This window comes from Lissotriton vulgaris, chromosome 4_1, assembly GCF_964263255.1.
Source record: "Lissotriton vulgaris chromosome 4_1, aLisVul1.2, whole genome shotgun sequence".
Classification (NCBI taxonomy): domain Eukaryota; kingdom Metazoa; phylum Chordata; class Amphibia; order Caudata; family Salamandridae; genus Lissotriton; species Lissotriton vulgaris.
The window spans coordinates 1,400,605,805-1,400,626,712 of NC_141691.1; the positions used below are offsets into that span (position 1 = coordinate 1,400,605,805).

The following is a 20,908-nucleotide window of genomic DNA, read 5'->3' on the forward strand; positions in this document are numbered from 1 at the left end:
GGAGCACCGTGGTACTCGGTTTACCTAGCCCAGGGGCTGCGGCTGCATAGGGTTCAAGTGTCGTCGGGATTCTTCGTTGACGAACCAGGAGCCTGAAAGAAGAAGTTGCTGGCAGGCGACCAGTGAAGATGTTCGAAGTGATCCAAGCCTGGATCGAAGATGGAGACGACCTGTAAGCAGAGGGGACCGAGTTCTGAATCACTAGCCAGTGATTAGATGGGCACCAGGATGGCACCGGATGAAGTCACCTCGACCAGGTGAGTGGGTGACGCTGGGCTCTGCAGTCTCACGAACCAGGAGGCGTTGTCGGCGACCAGGATGGAGGTGCGAGCTGTCCCACGAAGGTATCTGCTGTCGGCAATGCTGGACCCAGGATTGGGGCAACAACTCTTGGCAAATGCAAGCCCACGCGGTGGACTCAAAATGGCGTCTGGAGTGGACCAGGAGGGTCCGGGGTGCTCCTCTGTTGGAGGGGAGCAAGGGCCAGCCTGGAGCAACAAGACCAGCGATGGAAGTGTTGTGGTTCGTCGTCAGGAGGGCTACAAGCCAGCAGGCACGTGGCCGGAAAAACGCGGTGAGCAGCAAAGAGAAGAAGGGCCCCACGCAGATCTCGTGGATGCTGGGGGGCTGGACTTCGGTGCTGGAGCTGTTCAGGGTTAGGGCTTCTCAAACCCCAAAGCACTCACTCGAGGATCCCTCGGCGGTCGTGCTGGATAAGCGTCGTGCAGTTCTGAAGATGGCCGGTCCCTTGAGGTCTCGTCACACCCACGAATCTCAGTTGGGCTGATGATGTAGGTAGAGGTCAGAGGTGCCAGGGAAGCCGGGTCTCGTCGTGCTGGTCGGTCTGGTTCCGGAGGAAGGACGTGCAGCAAACCGCAAGTTACTTAATTGGTGCCTGCTGATGCAGGGTGACTACTCCTTAGTCACAAGGGAGGAATCTTGAGAAGAAGTCTTGAGTTCCTTTCGTAGAAAGTAGTTTCAGGATTCAAAGATGATCTAATTTGGGAAGGGGGCCCGCTCCTACCTTTATACTAAAGAAAGGGGCTGGCACACGACTAGGTTCTGCCCATGGGTGGGACCAGGAAGGGGGGTGGTTACACCCCTCTCCCCTGTCCGGACTTTCCCCAGCTCAGGGGCTGGTGTGCCCCTGGAACTCGTTCAAGCCGGCATATGCACAGTGAGCACCGGGGTGCCACTTGCAGTCACCTTCCTCTCAGCCCTGCCTACCTGGGATACACAAAACCCTGTCTGGGATGGTGCTAGCACCGCCCCTGACAGGAAACCCTTTGTCCAAGCTCTCCTCGCTGAAAGGACTCCCAGCAGCAGGAGGTCAGACTTGTGTCTGTGGTGGCAGCATCCATTTTGTGATGCTGAGGCTCGAGTTAGCTTTAACCGGGGTTCTCAGTTACATACATGTCGTGTCCCTCTAGAAGGGTGGAATGCTAACCCCGTTGCCAGAATTGGCGAGGGGTTGGTATTCCAATTCGTATGACACCTTACTCGACATGTTTTGATAAAGCGATACCAAAGTTGGCAAATAACCGCGAGGATTATAATGCACTTAAGAGTATATGGTATGCGTTATCATGGAACAGCTATTAGGACTTCGTTCCGCAAGCTGCAAAGGGGCTCAGCTCATGCCAGAGCACCATCTCACATAATTCCAAGCACTCTGCCTTCAGGATTGTTAAGGCCTGCCATAGGAGTGACTGATAGGAATACATGTGTCCATTTTAGGGTTAGATATAGGTATACTATATCTAAAGCAAAAGGGTGATTGCACCACCTTGCCCCAGCTGTCGTGCAGCCAGTTGTGTCAGATTTGGATGGCAAGCCAGGGGTGGCATAATACATGCTGCAGCCCCTGGTAGGCCCTGGGTACACCTATGCCCTGGATACCTAAGGTATACTGTACAGGGACTGATAAGGTGACTCAGTATCCAATTAGATATGTACCTAAGGTACATGGAATCCATTGTACAGAGAGAGCAGTAGGCCTGGGGCCCTGAATAGCAGGGTCCCGGGTCAACTAAGTCGAAAAACCAGCAAAACACCAGGCAAAAAGTTGGGGGTAACCATAGTCAGATATCCACCTTCCTACACCTATCCCTGGTGCCTAGTGGGTTTTCTGCCCCAACAGGTGCGGGGGTTACAGGTCGGGTGTAATAACCATCTGTCCCAGGAGGGGACAGATGGTTATGCACATTTTTCTGGGGGGGGTGTTGGCATGCCATTTCAGGGCAGTCCCTCCCCTGCACAAGGAAACACAAGCCCCTGGTGCCTAGTGGGTTTTCTGCCCCAATATCGATATGCACCCGTGGGGTTCGGAAAAACTGTGCCTATTCTGGACAGACCCCAACCCTACACGAAGAAAAGAAAATAGTCCCTGGTGCCTAATGTGCTTTCTACCATCAGGGGCTATTACCCCATATGCCCCCGGGGGGAGGAGGGGGCATAAAGACTGCGCATTTTTTTGGGAGGGTTGGGGGCATCGGTTTTCCCATTCTGGGCAGCCCTCTCCCCCCGGGAATACTTTTTAGGGTCTGGGGTGTTGGGTTTCAGCCCCAGCCCTCTTTTAAAAAGAAAAAACACCCATCTTCCTCCCAAGGGGCGGGGGGCAGAAAGACTGTCCCTTTTGTGTTGGGGTGGGGGCATTCACATGAGCATTGTGGGCAGCCCACACCGTTCTTCATAAAATAAAAAAAGCAATAATCCTTAGTGCCTAGTGGGTTTTCTGCCCCCCCCCCCCCAAGAGAGTACATCGGGGGCTACTGCCCCATCTGCACCCAGGGGAGGAAAAAAACTGTGGCAATTTTTGGTAGGGGTGGGAGGATTATAATGCCTAATTAGGACAGCCCCCACCCCCTAAGTATTTAAAAGAAAATAACCCATGGTGTCCAGTGTGCTTTCTGCCCCCCGGGGCCACAGATTGTGGGGATACTGCCACCATTTTCCTCCTTGTGGGGGTAGGACGACTGATTATGATCAAAGTAGTGGGCGCTGCCCCCTCACTGGCTTTTAGTGGGTGGATACCTACTTGGGGATAGCCCTCCTTCGGTGATCTCCTAGCAGGGATCAACTAGGGAAGGGTACGATTGGAAAGTTGCAATTATCCCCTTTCCAATTAAACCACTCCTGTCTGCCTACGTACTCTGGGGCTGAGATAGCCCCGCAAGCATGTAGGCAGTGAAAGTAAAACAAACATATCGGCTCATTTCACTTTCATTTTCAATGTAATGACGTCGGCACACCATGCGTGCACTCGTCATTACATTGAAAAAGGTTGGGGAAGCTCTTCCCCAGCTCCTGAAGTTCAAAAAGAAAAAATAAATCCCTCGCTGTTTACAACAAAGGGATTTGGTGCTCGTGTGCAGAGGACAGAATGGTCCATCCTCTGCACACAAGCACGTTGGCGCATGATGGAACCATGCCGTTATGGCATTGAAGGGGTTGATAAAGAAGCATATAGCATATCTGTTGCTACAAATGTTTGACAATATTGACATTCCAGAGAAGTGAGGAGAAAATGCAAGAAAAGAGTTTCAGAATAGCGTTGTTCGGTAAACAACAAAAATAATAATTTGCAAAAGAACGACGCCTGGGCAACTCAATGGTGCCTTTCTCATCATTCACCCCAATTAAAATAGATAAGTACTTTATGGTAGCAATTTGGGTTACAAGTTGTGCAGGATGTGAGGCCTGAGCAAGAAATAGGTCCACAACTTCCCCTCACTAGGAGCAAAGCACCCCACTGTAGCGCTATAAGCAAGCCTATTGACTTTTTAAAAGGATCACCATATTAATAGACCACCAAACCACATGTTAAAAACCGCATCATGTAATGTGTAAATGCAAAAATTCATTAGTCATATGCAAATGCAATAATTACTGTCAATACAGCATTTCAAAATTGTTCAACAATCACTGTCAGCATAAAGAGTTAATAAAGCATTTAAAATTAACATAACATTGTCAGTGTCGTTGTTTATATACTTTTAGGCCACATACAATGCAAACATACAACCAGCCCCTAGAGTCTGCTGTACTCCCTACTGTAGAGGAAAAGCTTAAAAAAATTAGTGGGGTGCCATACATTTTAGCACCCCAGAAACATAGGGTCACTTTTTAAAAGACTTTGTGGGGAGGAGGGGGAACTGCTGCACTCCTGGAGCCTCCTGCAATTTCTTTTTTAACATTGGTAGTGTCCTTGCCATCTTGGGGCCCATACAAGGCAAGAAATATATCTAAATGAGCATTATGGGGACCTCCACCTGGAGGAGTAGTGAATATATTATGAGCGGCTCTCCCACTGTTCGGGTGAGCCACTTTTCCTTTTGTTTTTTAAGAGCATGAGTGTCTAGTCCCACCTGTAACATCCCAGACAAGGCTCCAAAGCTGCATGCAGCAAGGGAAGCCCAATCTTGGTTGTGCCAGCCAGCTATCCTCCGGCCAATTCTCCTTGTTGTTGGTACTGGAGCCGGCAGCGGTGTTTTCCCTATCCGTTCCATGCAGACAGGGTGTTGCTTTTCTCAGACTGGGGAACCCACTCTCGGCTGCCTGAGCCTGGCCAGCCCTCATTGTTGCTGTTACGGAAGGCAGTTGTGTTTTCCTTTCCCGCTGCTTACAGATAGGGTGTGGCTTTTCTGGAGGCTGCCCCGCTCCTCCAAGACACAGGCCTGGGGAGCAGAAGCGAGCCCACCAACCCCATGTGGGTGGGTGGGGGGAACAGGGGTTGCAATGGTACTCACCCTTTGCTGCGGGCCCAGGCCTCCCCGACTCTTCATGCCGCATGGGGGTTCCAGGTCAACACAGATTCTGGGGAGGGACCCCACGCACGACCCTCCCTGGAAAATAATTGTTGAAATCTTGCGCCACCCCTCTCCCCCCAAGGCCCTTGCCCACCCTGGGGATAGAATCAAGGCTCCTCCATAGCATGATAGGGTAGTTCAAGATGAGCCCGTCCAGAGGTCACTCGTCATATCTAATCTGGGAGAATCAACTCCGCTCCTCACTGACAACACTATCAGGGCATTTCCAACACAAATTTAAAAAAGGAGCCCCCCCCTCCTGTGTTGGCTCCAGTGTTCTGGGCTTCCTCCTTTGTTCAGTGGGCCTAAGCTGCCCTTGCACTAATACAGTGTGATAGCTAATTAACAGATGCAGATTTTCTTCCCTGCCCTTCCTGCTCAAGAGATGAGGGCATCACTGTTAATTACTCCTTTTGAGAGGGTAGGTTTTGTTCCCTCCGCTGGGGAGCAGAGTAATTAACTTGAACCAGTAGGGTGACAAAATGCCTTGGCTCTGATCCTGAGCTGAGCCAAGGAAATATAAAAATCCTGGACAACCCAAAAGGTGTACATGTATAATCTTGGTATCTGCGTATTTGAACTTGGCGCCAACTTTTTATCTCAGTTTCATACCTTGTGGAAGTTTGTAGGCCTAAGAGGAGTGAAAATGCACTCCAAAGCAGATTTCTCCCATGTGTAAAATAGTGTCACTACAGGCAAAACATTAAACCATAATAACTTTACCTTTGAGTGCCCACTAATATCTAACCATGCAGAGTTCCCACTGCGCCAGGCTACCTGTGCGCAGTCACAGCGCTGTGCACAAAGGTAGTTTCACATGTGCAGCCCGCACACACGGGTGTACAAGTGTTGATGTGTCACCAGCCAGGTGCCCCTTACCCTAGCTGCATCGCAGCGTTCTTATTTTAAAAGGCGGACATTGGCGGTAAGGACAAACAGTCCGTTACTGTGTGATTACAGTGGATGAAACACACGTAGTGAGCTTCACCCACAGTAAAAAGTCCATAACCGGGTAATCTAAAAAAGCAATTAATACGGGCATACTAAATAGGCAGAACCCATTTTGCAATGATTAATATCTACAGGCTTTATTCCCTCCCCAACCCAATGTTAACTTAGCCTTACTTTAGAAACAAAAATGCTTTATAGCAGCTTCTCAAATCACCCTTTCCAAGGTAGAACAGAAAAAATATACTAAAAACTATTTTCAAATCAAACAGGGGTACTAAATAAAAGAACAAGTTACTTACCTTCGGTAACGATGTATCAGGTTGAGACGATTCTAGTCACAGATTCCTTAATGTAGATTTATCCCCAGGAGTGAGACTGGATACGGAAAATTTACTTTCCCACAGCAACTCTGTGCGCCGGGGGCGGTACCACGTGACTCCGCTCAAACGTCGTCCGCAGGCGTGACGACAGCGAGGTCACATAAGCCCCACCCTGCGCGCTGACATCCGTTTTCTTCGGAGAACTTTTCTGTGCCACAAAGCGAAGCAATCACAAACAAAACTGTTGAGAGTATTGGAACCGTGTGCCAAAAAGCAGTGTATATAGAAAAGGGAGTAGACAAAAGGAGAGGAACAGCACCATTTGGAAAAGTGCTAGGCACTAAGGTACTGAAAGCCATAGCAGGGAAAGAGCAGAGCACCGCTCTGAGGAGCAACCTTTCAAGATAAGGTGACATCCTCCCTGGAGGCAGAAAAACATGTGAGGAACATCCTAGCAGACGAAGAGTCTGCAATCACAATCCACAACAGTGAAGGGCAACAAGTCCGGAACAGATGAGAAACGGCAAATTACCCCAAGACAACACCATCAAAGAAGGCTGTATCCCCTGAAAGGAGCTAAAGGCTGAGGTATAGCCAAAAGATCCCAACTAAGAGAACTGCAGAGGAGTCAGAAAACCCAAGCAATTAAAAGGGAAGAAGAGTAAAAGTAGACCCCCACACCGGAAAAAATAAATCAGGGTGTAGGGATGCAAAAGTACACAGGAACAAACCGACCTTGTTCTAGCAAGGGGTAGAACAATTAAACAGAATGATGCATCCTGTCAGGGAGGAAGTGAAGAGGACACTCGCAGGAGACAAGCCACCCGGAGGGAGGCGAGTGCAGAAAACCAAGCTGAAGGCCCTCGCAGAACGGGGAGGAGGGCAGGTCGTGAAGGAATCTGCGGCTAGAATCGTCTCTACCAGATACATTGTTACCGAAGGTAAGTAACTTGTACATCTGATAGAGACTACTAGCCACGGATTCCTTAACCAGAATAGATACCCTAGCCATACCCAGAGGGGAGGAGGGCCTGCAGAGAGCCTCCCCAGTTAGGAAGAACACAGGGCCCCTGCAGGGAATGTGTCATGGGGACAAGAAGGGCGGCCAAGCCCCACCCAAGCAGAAGTAAGCAAGGACGAGGGGAGGCCAGGACATCTCCAGTCCATCCAAGGTACCAGGAACCTCCACCAGAAAGCCCCGGGAAAGACAACGGCAGAAGAGTACAGAGGAAGAAAGAGTTACCCCAAACTATAAGGGGAAGATGTAGAAATGGGGCAAGGCCCTCAACAGGAGAACACACAAGTGAAGGGGACAGCTGAACAGGCCTAAGCCTCAAGTCAGTGGGCAAGGTAGGAACGGTTCCACAGTCAAGAAAGGCAGGCGAGAGAAGACAGATGCAGTTTCGCAAGGCTCCGGCAGAACAAAAGGCAAGGGCACAAGCCAAGGCCCCCAGCTGTGGACTAAAAAAGCAGGCGTGCACAGCCGGCAGCTGGCAAGTACCATGAAGCCGAGGACTCAAACCAAGCTGAGCGCAAGACGAAGGCAAAGGTCAGGGAACTCCAGAACAACCCCAAAAGGTAGGCTGTTCCAGGCAAAACCGCCGACCCACTAAAGAAGTGGGACCAGCCAGAAGAGAGGAGGATAATTACCTAGGGCAGACAAGGCCGTCCACAATACAGGAGAAAGGCAGGGAATCCAATCCCCCCTGGAACACCAGACAGAGGACCAGGCCGGACAATAAAAAGGGCGGAAACACCACAGCACAACGCCGCAGGCGGCATGCCAAAGCCGGTCCAGCGATGCAGCGGATATTGAAAAGGATAGAACCTGGAGCAGCGCAAGCAACGCCCAGACAAGACCAAAGAAACTGCACCAGTGGTATACAGTAACGCCAGGAAAGGCGAGAAACCCGCAAGGGGAGTCCACACCCTCCCAGCACAAGACAGAGCTATACAATAGGTACAAGTACCCCACATAGATTAAGACACGTCCCAAAGAAAACATGGGAAACACTCTTAGGGAAAAAATCCAGCAGCAGAGAACAAGTACATAAGGACCTGTGGTTAGAACCATAGACAGCATATCAATCAGTGAAAAAATACACAATTGCCAAAAGGGCTGAACCAGCAGCCAACAGGAGAGAGGGCCAACCTAGGGACTCCCAAGGCACGTCAAACCACACAGAACATACAGACGGGCCACTCAAAACACCAGACTCCAGGAAGAAGGTGGGATAACGCCTCCCACCAAGCCCCAGAGGATCAACAAGCCAAGCTTACGGAGGTGGAGCTGGACGGAGCCCAGCAAGGAGACTTTGAATGGCGGAGTCCGCGTGGGTGTTAAACAAAAGAACCCCATCAAAGGGTAGGTCAACCAGATGCTCCCTAATATTCTCAGGAAAAACACCATCCCGCAACCAAGCAAGGCAACGGAGACACAGAACTGGCCATAGCACAGCCGAGAGCATCAGCATTATCCAAGGCTGCACGGAGAATAAACTCGGCCAACTCACGACCACCCAACACATGGTGCTGTAGATGAGCGCAGGCACCGTCGTGGGAGACGTGAGACAGAAGGGACTCCACAGAATCCCACAAGCTGGAGGTGTGCTGAGCGCTCGCAAAGCAGCACTGGAGGATGCGAAGATGTTACGCCCCCATGAATCCAACCACCGGGCCTCCCGTGACAGAGGAACCAACAACACAGGCAAGGACAGAAAAGAAGTCTGCAGAAGAGGGCCCTGAGTAGAAGGGTGGAATAAAAGCAGACCGGGTCATGCGGAGCAGGACGGTGGCGTGTAGGAGCGGCTGAGGCACCGGATCACCCGTGGCAGGACGCCCCCAAGCCTCCAGGAGAGAGTTGTGGAGCGGAGCTTCGAATGGAAGAAGCAGCTCCCGTCCACCAGACCCCTGGTGGAGAACTTCCAAAAGATGATCCATAGGGAATGGGGTGACGGGGTCACCCATTCACAAAATGCCAGCGGCCGTGTATATAGCCCGAACAAAGGGCCTCCGTAGGGCGCCTCGTGGGAGAAAGCAATTCCTCCGTGGGCGACGGCTGTAAACTAAGTCATCCGTCCCCAAGTCCAGCTGGAGGAATAAACGGCCAGCCCCTGAATAGTGGTGGAACCACAGATGAGTAGGGAACCTGACGGGCCCCCAGGAAAGGCGGAGGACCAACCAACCGCGAGCTGCGGAAAAGCGTGTCCAAAAGTGGAGGCCGCGGGGACGGCGAGGAGCCCTACCTAGAAAACGCCGTTGAAAAAGCAACGACTGGCGTCCTGTCTACGGAGAAGAGACCAGAAGCTGACAAACCTCCGGAGAGGAAGGAACCTCTAGAGACGAGTCAAGGAACGGACGCCAGCACAGGGCTGTGGAGTCCGGCAGTCCGGAGAGAACATATTCGGCTCTGAGTCGGCCTCCACCACCACGTGCTCCCTAGGAAAATGGGACAGGGTCGGAGCTGGTTCGGCTAAGAAGGAAAGCTTTCAGCGCCTAAAAGGTGCAGGCTCGGCCTCTGGCGAGGCAGCCGCCTGCACAGAGGACCGTGGGGGACTCGGGGACGAGCCCCCAGTCCCGGCGATCTTCTGCGATACCACAAGGAGCCCCGTAGGGATTTACGGATAGGCAGGGACACCGTGGGTCGAAGAGGAGAGCCCCGCAGGACCACGCCCCAATGACACCACTCTCCTACAACCTCAAGCCGAACCAGTCGGCGACCCCGCAGAAGGCCTCGTGTGAGGCAAGGGATCCGCAGAAGTTTTAGGAGGTGGAGGTGGAGGAGGGGCCAAAGAAGCCTGCAGAGCCGCTGCGTAGGCTTTCATTTGGGCCCTAGTCGCCCTGATGCCAGGAAACGGCAGGTTGGTTGGCGACAGGGGAGGGCGCACGTCCCGAGGGGAACCTGCGCCCTCTGCTGAATGAGGACAAGGCCTCGGAGACAAGCTGCAGGACCTACCAAATGGCGAGCGATGCCCTTGGGGCCAAGGCGCAGGGCGATGCCACGTCGGAATTAGCGGCTCCAGGATTCGGAGGTAGGGAACGAACGCTGGGACAATGCCGACCTGGACAAGCGGGCCAACAGCAATTTCATCCGGCGCTCCCGCCAGGACTTCGGTTTGAGGTGCTTACAAGCGTCGCAATCCGTAGAGTCATGGTGCTCGCCCAAACACCACATACAGACAGGGCGAGGGTCCGTGGCCGACATCTGACGTGCACAAGAAGTACACGTCTTGAAGCCCGAAGGCATTCACACACCGTTCCTGAGCGTGAGAACAGGGCCTGAAAACAGGCCGGGACACAATCCGGAACCATGTTGCACGCAGAACAGAGAAAACTTACTTCAGTGCGCCAGGGTGGGGCTTATGTGACCTCGCTGACTCACGTCTTTGCTGTGGCAAAGAAAATTTTCCGGATCCAGTCCCACGCCTGGGGATAATTTTACGTTAAGGAATCTGCGGCTAGCAGTCTCTATCAGATGTGCCCAGGTTTTCATAAGCACACTAGGACGTGACAGTTTGAGCTGGAAATTCAGTGTATGGTGACTTTATTAAATAGTTAGATTGCAGCTGTATCATCTACTTACCATTCCAATACACTTTCTTAAGATGCTCCAAATACTGAAATCATTTCTGGAAAACATCGGTGAGGGCAAACTTGTTCTAGGAAAGAAAAAAATTGAATATTTAGTTTTCTTAATTGCATATTACTTTCCTGTTAACAAATCTAACACCTTCATTATCAAAGATCATGCAAACATAGTAGCACTTTACTTCTGCTTCAAGTCAACTGCAATACAAAAAATAAAAAGTGCCGTACAACGTCACTAATAAAAATCAAATATAATGCTGGACTGCTGAAACTAAAATCCAGGTGTGGCCATGATGCTCTAGCACTACTTCACTCTTCTTCGCCAATCCTTCTGTGTTTACATTTTACTTGAATTTCTAACTTTACTTTTCGACAGTCATGATACAGAGCAAGAGACACAGCTTATGGCTTGTGTATACCATCAGTTACTGTATAAACCTTATAATGCAATCCACAAAACAAATTACACCAGATAATAATAATTTGTTAAAGCACCCAAAATGCTCAAGTGTATGGGAATCAATACATTTTATCGGATTTGTTTCCCCACCATGCTGGTGCTATTATGCTGTGTTATGAAACAGGCTTGGAAAACAAGGTTACAATATTGTTGGTGCCTGATGTATCAAAGGGTTTCCCCATTCTGTGTCTACAGGGAAATGCACTGATACATAAAGAGCCATGCCATGTTTGTACCACCTCTGTTGGACATTAATAATACATAAGCAATACATTAGAAATGGTTCTTTATGGAGTTGGAATGTTGCATGGTGCCAGCTGAACCACTCAGAGATCTGCACATTAAAGCCCAAAGAATTAGCTCAATGGACAAGGGTCCAATACACAGTAGATACCGCACATCGGTTATCCCATCCTATGCTCCTTTCCTCCAAAATTAAAACGTGTGCCTTAGGGAATCCATTTTAATTATTTACAGATGGGAAGTATAAAAAACTAAAAAGATTTCTAGGTATTCTGTCCTTCCTTTCTGACAATTGAAAGAAGCCTTCACTTGGCCCTCACATTTTCTTAATAAAAGCCTTTAGAGGAAATAGATTTTATCTTGCAAAGGTGATTAAGAACGGTGATTGAAGTCACAATCATAAATTACATCCCTCTCGAAGTATTTTTTCACTGTCTTTAAAAAGAGAGAACAATAGTTTCTTATTAATTTCGAAAATCTAGTACATGATTTGTGGGTATAGCTACGAAGTTTAAATGCTTACAAGCGATAAATTGCTAAAAAAAGCTTCTTTACTTCGGGATAAATCGATTTATGCAATAGATCACGTACATGGATGATTATTAACAGCAATGTTGCAAATAATGGCAACCCTACTTATGTAGCAATAACCCAACTTATGTAGCAATCTCTCAGTATGCTTAAAATACAAATTCATTCTATATAGCTTCGGGGGCCTTCCTTCTTTTGATTTAAATCCTCCTTGGATGGAAGCAACTGCTAACAGCAAGTACAGACTTTGCCGCTACAAAAAAGCAACAATACTACATACATTATGAAATTGCCTTGTCGTAAAAGATTACTAGGAGCCACATTTAGCCATCTGAAAATTCAGACGTGTTAGCATGCATTAATTCAAAGTTTGCATGGAGACAATCCTTTTTAAATAATTAATTTCAAAATGTTAATACAATAGGAGAAAATAAACTGAAAACATTACATTGGGTAAACATAGGTATTGGTTTGAAAGCAAATATTTAATTTTTTATATTTAAGGCAATAGAACTGTGCCATTTTATCTTTTAATTACAATTTGTAATGGTTTTTACTGTCCAAATAAAAACATTTTGATTTGATCTGAATTTCCAGTTTAGCATGCACTTTTTTTCAAATACTTATTCTTAGTCTATTCCTGTTGGCCAGAGCCTGAACCGTGAAGCTTAATAAAAGTATATAACTGATGGGGCGTGGCCAAGATGGCGACGGAGTGAGACGTCTTTTAAGTCCCTCCGGCGCCGAGCCCTGCTAAGCCTTGACCAGCGAAGATAGCGGCGAGCTTTGAGGTCCCGTGGGAGCTGTGACGCTGTGCGGCCCTGCGATCCCCGGCCTGGCGTTCTGGGGAGGCTGGACTTCCGGAGCTCAGACGCGGCCGCTCAGCACGGGCCCTGCGGAGAGACGGAGGCGGTTCTGAGGCTCGAGGCGCCGACTCTTCTGCCTGACTGACCAGCGTGTGGGGTGCTGGAGCGGTGGGACGCCGCCGGAGTCGGGAGCCGCGGCAGCTGGGTGCACTCCGGCGGAGCAGACCGGCGAGGTCCAGAGAAAGGACGGCGCTGGACCCCCCCTCCCCTTTCCTGGGCTGCTCTGGCTTGACTGGGGTTTCGGGGGTCTCCCTCCCTAGCGGCAGTGAACCTCGTGGGGGTGAAATAGGAACCAGCAAGGTTCCCGGACCCGGCGGCGGCGGTGTTGGTATCGAGGCACCCCGGGGGCGGCAGGCCGGGTCCCACGCCCCGGAGTACAAGACTGGGGAAAGTGCTTGGAGCAGGTGCTGGGAGGTGCCCCGAGAGGGCCAGGAACTGTGTGCCTCGGCCGGCCGATTGCTGGTGGGACCGTGCTACCTGGGACAGCGCAGGGTCGCTGGGGCTGAGTGAGGCTTACCGGACATGCGGGAGGGGCGCTCCCAGACCGGCACTGGGGGCAGAGAGGACTCTTTGGCCGCGTGAACTCTCCCCATTCGCTCTGCTTTGCCCTGCTAGGCCGAGGGCGGCTGTACGGCACTCGTGGACCCCTCACAGGCCACCCATTGACATTCAGGGTTGGCGGAGTTGCGCTGCCACGCAGGGGGGTGCATTCTAAGAGTCTGAGGCCCACGAACTGACACAGCTACACCGTGGGGTGCACCAGTGATCGGCCTCGGAGGGGAGTGGCGGCTTTGAGGCCCACGGGCCTGGGATCCCCGTCCTCGCGTTGCGGCTGGCCTGGTCTGGCTGCGCTGCTGCGGGGGGTGCCGGAGGCGGTCGAGAAGAGTCGAAAGAAGAGCTCTACCGTTTTTTTGGGCCTTACCGACTGCTGAGGGCCCAGAACAGGATTGGAGGCTGCAGGGTGGCAGCAACGGAGTGAGGCCTACTGGAGTGGAGGGGCTAGCGCTTCCATCGCTGCCCGAGGGCAGTGCGGAGAAAGTGAATACGGGAACTCTTACCAGCCGCCCCTAACTTGTATTGTCGCGGCAGTCGTGGTCGTCTGGCCTCTGGGGGGCCTGCTGTGGGGACTGCCGTGCTCCCCCATTGTGACTACAGGAGAGAGTGTGCGGAGCGGCGTTGGGCCCGCCCAGGGAGACCCACTGCAGAGGGATCTATAGCGCAGACTGTGTGACGTACCTACACTGGGCAACGGCGGAAGGTAGCGGATTGTTGGAGTACCGGAGTCTTCACCTGAAGCTAGGGGGACGCAGCGCCCCGCGAGAAGCGCCACGATGTCGAACGCATCCCGTAACAAGGGAAAGCCAGGGAAAGATGGCGCGGCGAAATCTACTCAACACCCGGCGTCCCCGGGACCCAGCGCGTCGCCCAAGAAGTCGGGTGATGAGGCCCCAGCGACTAAGGCCTTCATGACGGAGCTCTTCGCCTCCATCAAGGAAGACATCTCGGAGCTACGCTCCCAACTTGCATCGGACCTCTGAGAGGTGCGGAGGGATGTGGACGGTATCGGGGAGCGGGTGGCTACCCTGGAAGATCACGATCTGAGCATGGTGAACGATGTGCACCAGTTACAGCAGGACATTATCCGGTTAACGGAGCAAAATCTGGACCTCCAATCCCATACGGAAGACCTGGAGAACCGTTCCCGCAGGAACAACATCCGCATTCGTGCGGTACCATGGGACGGAGAAGCGGGGGATCTCAGGGGCTATGTCCAGGCCCTCTTCCTGCAGGTGCTGGGCGACGATGACGTCCAGGAAATCAGAATGGACAGGGTGCATGGAGTTGGGCTGCCGAGGAGAGGGGGGCCACCTCCGGACATACTAGTTTGTGTCCATGATTTCCAACTGAAAGAACGCATTTTACGGAAGGCACGGACCATCACTTCACTGCAATTCCGGGAGCACAGGCCGCAGCTTTACCAGGACCTGGTGGCTTCGACCCTCCAGAAAAGGCGGGAGTTCCGCCCGGTGACTGCCTTCCTTCGGGCGCGTGGCATTTCCTACTCATGGGGCCACCCGTTCCGCATCATTTTTCGGTGGGAGAACAGATTGGCGCAGATTCGTTCTTTCCAAGTGGCAAAGGATCTCCTGGGCTTGGATGACGTGACCCCTTCGCAGGAAGCAGGCGGCTCGCCGTCACGGAGGCGCAGGCGCTCCTCCTCATGGCAAAGGGTGGGCCCGGCCTTGGACACCAGACGACCTGACCGTTCGACTAGTCTGCAGGAGAGGGGAGATGCTGTAGCCTCGGTGGCTTCTGCGACATCGGCGTCCTCCCAGCAAAGCTCAGGGGCTGCTTGATCTTTCAGCCGCCAGCTGGCAGGTGCCAGAGGGTGAAGGACTGGGTTCTTTAAGACCCAGCGGTGCCAGGGCACAACACCTGAAACCTTCGTGGGTAACCTGCTCCGGCGTACGAATCACAGAGACACGGGACACTTCCTTGGACGTCAAAGATTCAAGGTTTTATTTGCTGCAGGGAACACAGAGATCACGACAAGTACACCACGTGCAACTTGGGGAGACTGCTTCAAATTGGTTCTGTGGATCGCTCCTTTTATACAGTTTTTACCCATAGGATAACATTGAACACAAAAGTTTACAACCCGGTTCCCATCATTATCCCCCAGAGGGGTCGCTTTGGTCACTTTGAAACACATGAGGTCCGGAACATAAGTGCGGAAACATTTGGCGGTTCCCAACTGTAAAAACCATCTTCCCACTATTAGTGAATTCCAATCAGCAGTAAAACAGATCGAAATAGGAACAAAGACAGGTGCAGAGGAAGACGGAGACAGTGGGGAGATCGGAAAGGGTGTAAAAGGGGAGGTATCGGGAAACACGAGATACAGGCATCAAAGGGACGTGCCTAATGAGATGCACGGCTGAGACAATAAGGCCGTGCGGCAAGATGAGCCTCGAGCGGCGCCATCTGCCTTACAGTAGCAACCCCCTCGTAATAAAGACACTTACAAAGAACATGTGTCTTCCGCAAATATCTTGGGAGTCCCAGGGTCGCGAAGCGACATCGTCCGTTTCGCTGGCTACTTGAGGGCAAGAGACAGAAATGGATGCCGTATCTAAGATGGAACCAGTGGGTACAGATGAAAAACCCACATAACAAACGAACGGTTTAAGCTAGCACAGCGAAACTGCGCACACTTACTAAACTCGTCATTTGCGGTTCATAGATACCCGACTCGACCATATTCGTGCGAGTCGAAAACACCACTTACAATTGTCACGGAACCTCAGACGCTCCTTTTGCCCTCATGTAGGCAAGCACTAGTCGGAATCATATTCGATATTCATCAGACCATCGAGATGTTGCTGTAGCATAGCTCTGTCCAACCGAGTCCCCTTGGTAACAGATGGTTGTCTCATACACGTTGTAGCACAGAGGCCACATAAGGCAGGACCACACTGCACACAAAGGCAACACGTGAACAGGAACACTACAACGACTCCGATGATCATCAGAATCTTCCAACCCCAAGTCGACATCAGGCCCCAAAACCATCCAAGTAGCGTCCAATCCCCTACATCCACGTGTATGGATTCGGAGATCTTATGCAACCTCGAGATGGCTTGATAGACAGTAGGAGCATTATCTGGAATGAAAATGCAGCAGCTCGAATGGATCACCTTACATACCCCACCTCGATCTGCTAAGATGACATCTAAAACCATACGGTTTTGTAACGTCATAAGTCTCTCCGCCTGAAGTTCAGTGGTGATATTACCAAGGGCACTGGCAGTAATATTAGCTGTCGATTCTACCACTCGAGTCAACTGTCTTAGGTTCCTACTATTGACCATAGGTCCCCAAAACGGGAGGAAACCCTTGAAAAAGTCTCCTGCCTCTTGACCGGCAGTATCCTCTTCGCTAATTACGCCTCGTACAACTCTAGTCTTGTGATAATCGGCATCTACAGTGAACGTCGGAGGCAACAAATTTGCAATGAAACATGAGCCCATGAAGTCAGCGGGCAACCATGTGTATGCACGATCATAACAGATAAAGTATGTACCCTTGGCAGCCAGAAACACAGGGGACGAGAACATCGGCAGAATGTAATTCTCAGTGCAAGCACTTGCTCCAAGTCGGGCTTGCGATCTTCGGCCACGACCCATAAGACAAAAATTACCAGTGTGGGGTACGACCCATATAGGAGGCAAGCTTTTAAGCTGCTTTTCGCTAGTGAACGCACTATATTCACCTCTACTTAGGACCCTATAGGCTTGTATCTCTTCTTCAGGGATAAGCGAAGGATCATAGATGTCACTATCTAAATCCTCTATTGCTATCGACAAAGGTTTTTGATACGAAGTAGGACCAGAGTAGGGGGAACGTGGTTCTCGAATGGGGTGGAAACCCAGTGCGCTTCGAAACATTGTTTGAAATGCTCGAGCTGACCCTTGGGAACTATACGGTAACACCAGATATGGAATTCCCTTATCCGTAGTATGTGGCATCAACCCACACACCCAACAATTAGTAGTGTTAACCACTAACTGGTGCTGATGAAGGAGCTGGATAAAGGAATTGTTGCGGAATTCTACACGTCTAGCCTGCTCGTGTTCCGGTAACATGTGAAAGGAATGGGGAGAAACCGTAGAGGTAAGATTAGGGTTAGGAGTAGGAATAGGTGAAGCAGATAAGAAGTAAGACATCGTGTAATACACCCCACCCGCCAATAATGCAGAAGCAGTCAAGAACAATACAAACAGTTGGAATATAAAACATTTGGTACGACTGAATTGCTGCAGCTTGAATCTGTGGACTTGAGCTCCCTCCAAATCATTCAGCTTCGAGAATGCCATTCCCTACGACCGTCCGCAACGTTTCTTGACGCACTTCGTTCTGTGCAGCAATAGTCAATCCCTAGGAGTTCCCAGGAACCGACGGCCTTTAACCTAGCGTCAAGACCTACTGTCCAGAAGGAAGTACGCGCGCGGCCCTACGGCCTTCAATGCACAATATGTATATGCAAAAACAAAGTCTCTCAGCTGTAAAGGCAAAAATACAAGGAATGAAGCTCAATATATATACAAAATAATTACAGTAACATGAGGGTTCAAAACTGATCACGGAAAACGGGGTAATGCAGTTGTCAATACAACAAGGCAAGATCTTTTTATTTGTCCTTAGTGCGAGATCGCAAAAAGTATCGAGTTCTCCCAGGACGTGTCTGCTCGTCAAACAAAGGATCCGTTGAAGAGACAGCGTCCTGCTGATCGGTTGAGTGTTCTGGTCTTGAGTCTTTTGATGCTAATTGTTCAACAATGTCTTTCTGCTGCGCTGAAGGTTCTTCAACAAGCTGTGCGTCGCTAAAAGGCACAAACGCCGACAATGTTTCTGTTTCAGATGACGCAATGCCTCTCCTTACCCACGGGTCTGCTGGCAAAGGGATGGGGACTCTTTTGGTGTGCGTGGCATGCACCCAATTCTTACGTCCCTCAAGACGAACGGCAGTCCTCGTGGCCAGGAGTACTTGGTAGGGTCCGGTGAACCTCGGGTCCAGATTATTTTTGCGTGAAAAGTTCCTTGTCACCACCCAGTCTCCGGGCTGGAGCTGGTGGCCTGGACCCTCCGTCTGCGTCGGCAGTGCGTCGTAAACCTGTTGGTGAATTAACCTCAGTTTAGCAGTCAAGTCATGTAGATAATCGATCAACATTGGGTACTCAAGATCAGAAAACATTCCTGGCCTAGGAACCCCCCACACATTCGCAGGACGGCCGAACACTATTTCATAGGGACTAAGCCCTACTCGGGAGTGTACAGTCGCCCTAGTTGACAGTAATGCCAAGGGCAAAGCGTCAGGCCACGAAAGGCCAGTCGTAGCCTGAATCTTTGCTAACTTTAGTTTAAGGGTGCCGTTGTACCCTTCAACCAATCCAGCTGACTGGGGATGATTTGCGCTGTGGAATTTCTGATTAATTCCGAGGCCCTTACACACACTCTTCATCACACTACCCACAAACTCACTTCCGTTATCTGACCACACGACTCTAGGCATTCCATACCGAGGAAAATATTCCTTCAGTAGGATTTTCGCAGTAGACAAAGCAGTATTGTCTTTGAGGGGATAGGCCTCGATCCATCGGGAGAATGCGCAAACCACAACTAAAACATATTTCAGGTTATTGCATCGCTCCATATGGATGAAGTCCAATTGAATCACCTCGAAGGGATACGAAGGAGGAGCAAAACTGCCAGGAGGAGTTGGGGTTCCCTTGCCAGGATTGTACATCATACACACCATACAATTCTTCACCAGACGTTCAGCACATTTCGTAATACCATCATTCTTCCACACAGGAGATAGCAACTTGCAAATACCTTTCGCGCTAATATGTGCTAACCCATGCGCCATTGTTACAACGGCCAGCACATACGCATCGGGCAACAACCATCTTTTCTGATCCGACAAATCAATCCAACAACCATTCGCATCCAACCTTCCCGTACTTTCTTTCCACTTCGTCTTTTCAGTCTCGGTGGCCTCATTCTGAATTTCTTTCACACTTTCGATAGTGTCCTCACACATACTTGATTCTGTAGGCCACCTAACCGAACTCGTCACATACATCCGAGTGCTAAGGTTCCGGGCAGTCTCCTTAGCAATATCATCGGCAAACGCGTTACCACGACCAACATCATCCGTCACCTTACGATGCGCACTACACTTAACAATCGCAACTTGCGTAGGCAAGGTCAACGCATCCAAAAGATCATTCACAAGCTGGCCATGCTGTATCTTCGTACCGTGCGACGTCAAGAAACCTCTCTCTCTCCACAATCGTCCAAAACTATGTGCAACACCGAACGCATATTGACTATCAGTAAACACATTCACACGTTTCCCTTTTGCTAACACACATGCTCTAGTAAGAGCAATCAGCTCTGCAGCTTGGGCAGAATTCTGATTCAACCTTGCAGTCTCAACAACAGTATTCAATGTTACAACAGCATAAGCAGTAGTCACATCGCCATTCGGCAATTTAAAACATGACCCATCCACATACAAAGTACCATCCGGATCCTCCAATGGGGTGTTTTTAAGGTCCACTCGACCTTTCGTTTCCTCTTCAGTCCTCAAGTAGCAGTCATGTTCTGCTACTTCATCTGACTCTGTGCTAATTGGTAACAAAGTTGCCGGGTTCAGAACGTTACAACGTTTTATCTGAATGTGGCTTGCCAAGAGCGTCAATTCGTACCCAGACAACCTCGCACTCGTCAAGTGCTGAGTTTTCGTTCGATTCAAAAGAGTATCGACTGCATGCGGAACCATCACCGTAAGCATATTATCCATGACCAATCCTGCTGATTGTCGGATGGAGACCGCAGCTGCCGCTGTTGCTCGTAAACAACTCGGCAATGCTCTAGCTACCGGGTCCAAGGTCGAGGAAAAATATGCACATGGACGTTGCTTACCACCAAAAGGTTGCGTTAGAACGCTCAAAGCACAACCTTCCCTTTCGTGAACATATAATGTAAACGGCTTACTGTAGTCAGGAGTACCTAACACAGGAGCCGAACACAATGAATCACGCAGTTCAGAAAAACTTTTCTGACATTCTTCCGTCCATGGTAAAGGAGTTGAAACATCCTTGCACGTAAGAGCCACCAATGGTTTCGCTAGCAATGAAAAATTAGGAATCCATTGCCTGCAGTACGACGTGATACCTAGAAAGGCACGCACATCTCTTTGGGTTTTTGGCACAGCCATTCGCGCAATCGCTGCAATTCTCTCTGGGGTCAATCTCCTTCGACAATAAGTGGCCTAGATAGGTAACTTCTTGACAACAATATTGGAGTTTAGAAGGTGACACCTTGTGATTTAGCTCACAGAGATGTTGCAGCAACGACACCGTAGCAATTTTGCAAATGTCCTGAGTATCGGCAGCCACCAATAAGTCGTCGACGTATTGGATTAAGGCCGCACCGACCGGCAACCTAAATGCATCCAATTGACCCTTCAAGGCTTGGCTGTAAATAGATGGACTTTCACAGTAGCCCTGAGGAGCGCGTTTGAACCGGAAGCTGCGTCCACCGAGAGAGAAACCGAAAAGGTCTCTGCTCTCT

The 20,908-nt window shown here is 50.4% G+C and overlaps 1 protein-coding gene across 1 annotated transcript in view; it reads right to left on the reverse strand.

Annotated features, from left to right (window-relative positions):
* The window catches only part of OSBPL1A (oxysterol binding protein like 1A), a 2,145,795-nt gene that overhangs the window by 634,982 nt on the left and 1,489,905 nt on the right, over positions 1 to 20,908 (reverse strand). The window contains exon 18 of the mRNA XM_086965647.1: positions 10,662 to 10,737. Within this exon, the coding sequence (XP_086821773.1) occupies positions 10,662 to 10,737 (76 nt within the window). The remainder of the gene's footprint in view (positions 1 to 10,661; positions 10,738 to 20,908) is intronic.